This window comes from Cervus elaphus, chromosome 9 (genome assembly GCF_910594005.1).
Source record: "Cervus elaphus chromosome 9, mCerEla1.1, whole genome shotgun sequence".
Classification (NCBI taxonomy): domain Eukaryota; kingdom Metazoa; phylum Chordata; class Mammalia; order Artiodactyla; family Cervidae; genus Cervus; species Cervus elaphus.
Genome location: NC_057823.1, coordinates 97,592,328 through 97,598,407, shown reverse-complemented (window position 1 = coordinate 97,598,407; position 6,080 = coordinate 97,592,328). Strand labels below are relative to the sequence as shown.

General features: G+C 48.7%; 1 protein-coding gene across 4 annotated transcripts in view; it reads left to right on the top strand.

The window, feature by feature from the left end:
• The first annotated feature begins 545 nt into the window (after positions 1-545).
• CHD1 (chromodomain helicase DNA binding protein 1) overlaps positions 546-6,080 on the top strand; it is a 76,486-nt gene continuing 70,951 nt past the window's right edge. Inside the window, exons 1-3 of one of the 4 annotated variants that reach the window (XM_043913689.1) lie at positions 546-1,063; positions 2,626-2,695; positions 3,286-3,485. In XM_043913689.1, coding sequence (XP_043769624.1) covers positions 3,433-3,485 — 53 coding nt within the window. In that variant the 5' untranslated portion in view covers positions 546-1,063; positions 2,626-2,695; positions 3,286-3,432. Of the gene's footprint in view, positions 1,064-2,622; positions 2,696-3,285; positions 3,486-6,080 lie in introns of all 4 variants that reach the window. The other 3 variants (XM_043913688.1, XM_043913687.1, XM_043913690.1) reach the window with 3 other exon arrangements.

The following is a 6,080-nucleotide window of genomic DNA, read 5'->3' as shown; positions in this document are numbered from 1 at the left end:
AGGGCGGGCGCTCAGAACCGGCGGCCGGCTAAGGCCCGGGCGACCGGACCCCACGCCTCTCCCCGCCCCCGCGACTCCGCCAGCCCGCTCCGTCTTCAGCATCTGCCCACCTTCCCCCCTCACCCCCACCACGTTTCCCATGTTCTTTCTCGGCCTCTTGTTTCCTGACGTCCTCACGCAACCGTCGGGAGTGACAGGAGCGTCCATACCCGCGGGGAGCGAGCCTGCAGCTCCCACTTCCCGGAATTCAACTCCAGGGCCGCTGAGGTAGCAAGCCCCAAGTCCAGAATCTGCGGCCCACCGCGGTCGCCAGAGTCCGGCAACCTCTGCGCGGCCGGCGTGCGCGCTCCCAGTACGGCGCGCGCGCGCGCCCTCCGCTCTCCGCCCCAGTCACAGACCAATCGGCTTCTTCCTAAGCCTCCCCCAACCCCGGACCGCACCCCCCCGCCCCCCTCCTCACGGCTCCAGGACGTAGCCCCGCCTATCTCCCCGCGCGCGCACACGCCAGCCAGCCGGCCGGTGGAGTTCAGCGTGCGCGTGCCCGCCCGCCAGCCCGCCTCGCGCCCGGTGGGGAAGGGGAGTGAGCAGAGTCGCTTACGTCGCGGGGAGGCGGAGGCGACGGCGACCTCGGTGGCGGCGGCGGCGGCGGCGGCTACGACGGAGACGGTTGCGCTCGCTCTCTCGGCGTCATGGCGGCGGCCGGGAGCCGATAAGCAGCGGGAGTGGGCGCGCGCGCGTGGCCGCGGGGAAGACGGTCGCTGCTTACTTGTCGCTTTCGCTGGCTCTCGCAGTTGTTCGGTGCTTCGATAATGAATTGATTGTTGGAGCCGCTCTGCAGGGGGATCGCGGCGCGTCGGAGCCGGCCGCCGGGGCTTTCCCTTCCCCTCCGCGTCCTTCCCCTTCCCCCTCTCCCCTCCTCGCGGACTGCTGCTTTACCGCCGCACCCCCCCACAGCCCACACACGCCCCGGAGCCCCGAGGACGCCGACCGCGGGGCCCGGGCGCCGGGGAGGCCGCCTCTCCAGTCGGCTCCTTCCGCCCCGCCAAGCCTGCACGCCCTACCGGTAAGAAAGGGGGTGGCGGGCGGGTCGGGATGTGGCAGGGAGGGACGGGAGCTGGCCCGGCGGAGGGCCGGGGCTCGGCGCGGGCGGGGGGGGGGGCGGGTGCCCGGGCGGAGGCGGCCCAGCGGGCCGGGACGCCGTGGGCACAGGCCCGGGGGGCGCCCGCGAGGGCCGGCGGAGCGGGCCGGGCGCGCAGGGGGGCGTGTGAGCGGCGAGCGCAGGCCGGCGCCGCAGAGCGCGCATCCTCCGGGCCGGCCGGCCAGCCGGGCGGGCGGGCGTGTGCAGCTGGCGGTCGAGCCCCGGCCTCCGTCGGCGCAGGGCCGGCCGGGCCGCGAGGCGCGAGCGGCGCGCCCGGCCGGGGCGTGGGTCCCGCCGCCACCACCGGGGCTCCTTCCCGGCACGTGGGGAGCGGGCTCGGCGGGGGGAGGGGGCCCGGCCCGAGCGCGCCGGGGAGGACGCGGGCCGGGCGTGTGAGAAGTTTGAGGCGGGAAGGGGGAGACCCCGGGACCAGCATGAGGGGTGGGGGGCTTGTGGGGGTGCACCCCGGGATCGGGGGGCGCAGGCTGAAGGGAGCCGAGCGGCTGCGGACGGCGCAGGGAGGGAGGTTTCCTGGCTCCGCTCGAGTCCCGCTTGGAAAACTTAGCCGGAGGAAAGCGTCCGTGGAGAGGCCGGGGTGGAGGACCGGCGCCGCGGCGAGGGCGACGGGCTGAGGGGAAGCGGTGGCGTCGCGCGGTGTGGAGGGCCGGCGGGGGCCGCGGGCGCCCGGGAGCCTCACGGAGCGTGGAGGGTCTCGGCATGAGGACTCAACCGCGCAAAAAGGAAGACGGGGAGGAAAAAGGAAGTTAGAAAGTACCGGAGAAAAGCCATTTTGAGGGGGGCAAACGTGAAAGGTGAAAAGGAAAGAAGGAAAAGTGAACTTTTGTTTTTCTCAGCGAAGAGAGACTTTCGGGAAAGAGGCAGTTTGCCAGAGTGCCCAGATTTTTTTTTCTTTTAAAGACCTGATCGTTTTAATAGGGAAGCTCTCTGGCCTGGTGGCCTTCATCTTTAACCTGAGGAACGAGTGTTGCGTGAAATAATTTTTTTTTTTTGGTGGGGCGCGGGGTTAACAGTTTGCTGCTGCGAAGTCGACGGGACTGTAGTCCCTGGGGAATGAAAAAAACCGCGATCTCGTTGCAGAGTTTGCGGTGATCAAGTTGGCAGCAGCGTTTCCCCCTCTTTTTTTTTTTTCCTTGCGGAATGGAAATAATCGTAGGAGTCAGTTCTGTGTGCTGAGGTCGGAGGGACAGCTCTGCTCTCAGTCGCCCGTCTCCGTCGGTACTTTCTGGCTGGGGAAGGATCTGACGTCTCCTTCCCCCCGCTTCTTCCTCTCCCTCCCCTGCCAGAGATCTCCTTTGTTTATTCGTGGTTGGCTTGTAGGTGACTCTCCAGTGTTGTGCTGGTATTTTGAAAGGTGGAAATGTTGGCTCTTTAGTCTGCGATTTCTGCCCCGTAACCTTTTACTTAAAAAAAAAAAACAAAAACATAGTGTTTATCCTATACCTTTTTTTTTTTTTTCCCTCCAGTAGAATCTCTGCACGTCCGAACTGGATACATATTGTATTATTGAAACATAAAACTCCGCTATTTAACTTACCGGTAAATGTGAAAGAACTTATTTATTTTGATACTTTGTACTTTTTTTTTTTTGCACAGATTATGTGATACACTTTTACTCTCCTATTCTTATGTGAGCAATTTCAAAACTTTCCCCTCACTCTAGTGTATGAAGCCCTTGGTGATAGGAATCAGTGCTGGATTAACAGTAACTCCCCCCCCCCCCCCCCCCCCCCCGCCTTATTTGTTTGACCAAGTATCTATTAAGATTCCTTTTTTCTAATTTTGCAGTTTAGGTAGATGTTACGTACTACCACTCTGCTTTAGTTATCTGGCCATAATGTGTGGTGTATACTATACACACACAGTTGCAGTTGGTCTGAAAGTTCTGTCACTCCACAAGCATTTTCATGTTTTCTGTCAAAAATAAGCAGTGGTGTGCTAAATTCTAATAAGTAGTCAAGAATGTAGTTAATAGAAGCCTAGGTATTTTGAGAAAAAGATCCCTACACCTTCCTTGCCACATCTAATCTAATTGGCCTAGGTAAATTTGTGTAAATTCTAAATAGGCTTCTTCAGTGTTTTTCTCTACAGGCAATTTTCTTCTCACTGAATTTTTTTTTTTTTTTTAGGTGAGTCAAAAAGGGTCCTAGGAAACCTGTGAATATTGAAGAAAATTCATCTGTGAATTTTTAATATTCAAAGAGGAGTCAGTATTTATACTCATCTTTTAAACTGGGAAGATTTATATTTTATTTTAAAACTTCTTGATATTTACAATGAATGGACACAGTGATGAAGAAAGTGTTAAAAACAGTAGTGGAGAATCAAGGTAAGCATGTTATTACCAAGTATTATGAAAACAACTTAAAACTTATGTGACTGTAATTTTTAGCTTTTCTAATAGGTGGCAGAGTTTTCAGATTCAGATTCACTCTTAACTTCCCACACAGTAAAAAAGTTTCCAATAAATGATGCTTTGTTGAAAATACAGATTTTAACTATTTTTTCCATTGAGATACACAAAGGAAAATTTAGATGTAGAAAGATTGGGATACTTAAATCTCTTTGAAGGTTTATATTATTTGGTGTAATAATTGAAACTAGAGCAAGTAAAAGAAGACATTTAAATTGATATGACTATTAACTGCACTCTCCAAATAAAAGCAATAAGAATTTCTTTACCTATTTTTTTCTGACATTTTGTCTTCCATGTGTGTGCTGTCCACTGTAATAGTCAATACCCATATGTGGCTATTTAAATTTGAAAATTACAAAACATTTCAAAATTCAGTACTCAGTCACATTAGACACATTTCAAGTGCTGAACAGTTACACGTGGCTAGTGGCTACTGAGATGGAGAGACCAGAATAGAAGACATTCCTATCACTGCAAAGGTTCTTTTGAACATTTCTGATCTATATATTTGTTAAAGTGGTGCTGCAGCCCTTCTCCCCAATTATTTTTTCAAATTTGAGTTTTAATTATATATGAATGAGCTAAGAGTTCTTATTTGGGCCATGTCTTTACAAAGAAGATAGGATTTATCAGAGTAAGCTACCTTAAGCTATTTTAATGTGTAAGAAACCTCTTCAAATGCAAAAACCTTTAAAATTCTTCTGTAGCACCCAAATTTTAAGTTACTGTCTGTGTTCATAATGCAATCCATGTAATTATACAGACTTATCATATAGGGAGATCAAGAATATGGACATTGGGGTCAGACTGCCTGATTACTTACCCAATTGTACTTATTAGCTTTGTGAATAACGACAGATTTTTTTTAACCTCTCTGAAGCTTTGGTTTTTGTACCTAATAGGCATTATAGTATTATTTTTCTTATTTAAAGTTGAAGATTAAATGAGATGCTGTATTTAAAGGTCTTAAAATATTTCCTGATATAAAGAGCACTCTATATCAGCATCACATTTTTTATAACATAGAATAATACATAACTGAAACATTATTTAATGGAGAAATGTGAAGGACAAGGAACAGGAAAGCCTTGGCAGTTAAGAGGGCCTCAGAAAAATGTTGGATAGACAATAAAGCAATGGTATATGTATTTGACTTGAGGCTTGGGGTTGCTCAGAGGGTAAAGCCTCTGCCTACAATGTGGGAGACCCGGGTTCAATCCCTGGGTCAGGAAGATCCCCTGGAGAAGGAAATGGCAACCCACTCCAGCACTCTTGCTTGGAAAATCCCGTGGACAGAGGAGCCTGTTGGGTCGCAAAGAGTCGGACACAACTGAGCGACTTCACTTCACTTGGGGTTTTCTGGTTATGCTAGGTGTACTTTATCAGTTTGAAAGGCAAACTGTTTGAATAACAGAAACATCATAGAAAAGAAAGGAGCAGTTATAGAAAGAATTATTATTTAGTAGGACAAGTATTGGTCTTAGGAGTTAACACACCCTGAGTTGACCCTGTCTCTGTGCTAGCTTAAGTTCTCTGAATGATTTCTGAACTGCAAAATAAGGAGAGTGAAATGGAATAATGTTGAAGTATCATTCTGCTACTTAATATACAAAGTATTTAACAATGTAATATAACTGGAAGCACCGGAGTTGAGGGGTTAAAATAGAAGACCTTTGAATTTCAGCTTTGATTCAAATCTCTACAGTTAAATTGACTGTAGTAAGTGAATAGGGGAGTCACTTCCACATTCTCTTGTTCATTAGTGAACAATGAAATGGTTAATAGGTAGAAGTATCTAGAGGAAACACAGGAGCCTAACTACCCATGAAATAGGAAATAAGACTCTTGAGAGTAAATTTTCTAGTTGAGTATATAGAGAGATCACATAACACGTACTGAACCCTTGGCTCTTCCAATAATTTTCTGTGTATTTTGCTGCTGTATGCAAAGCAAAGGGGGAGTTGTAAATAAAATTTGATATTGTAGAGATGAAAAAAGTTAAACCCTATAAAGTCAAATTTGCTTAAAGGAATTTTTGCAGTGCGTGCTCATTTTAAATAATCACAAAGTATATTCTCTAATTACTCTGAGTCATTATTTCTACCATATAAGTTTTATGTACTTCTGAGAATTGTGGTTGTCAAGTTATCCAGTTGTTGCAACTAACTGCCATGGTGTTTATCAGCAGAAGGGAGACCTGCCTGTGTTTTCCTTTCATTTTCTCCCTTACTGCTGGTACGTCACTTTGCTTCGCTTTACAGTTACTAAGCCTCAGCGCCCCCACACCAAAAGTTTTCGTAACAAGGCAGTACAGAGGAGATTGTGCCTAGTTAAGAGTGATGAGGTGAACTTTACAGATACAGGGAGTTTCTTGCAAAAAACAAAAATTACTGTAACTATGAATATTAATATAAAATGATGAAGGGAGAAATATTTTTGCTTTTAAAATCAATATATGTTAAACAATTTGATTGTTATTGGCTAGAAGTTTTTACATGTATTTTTGCT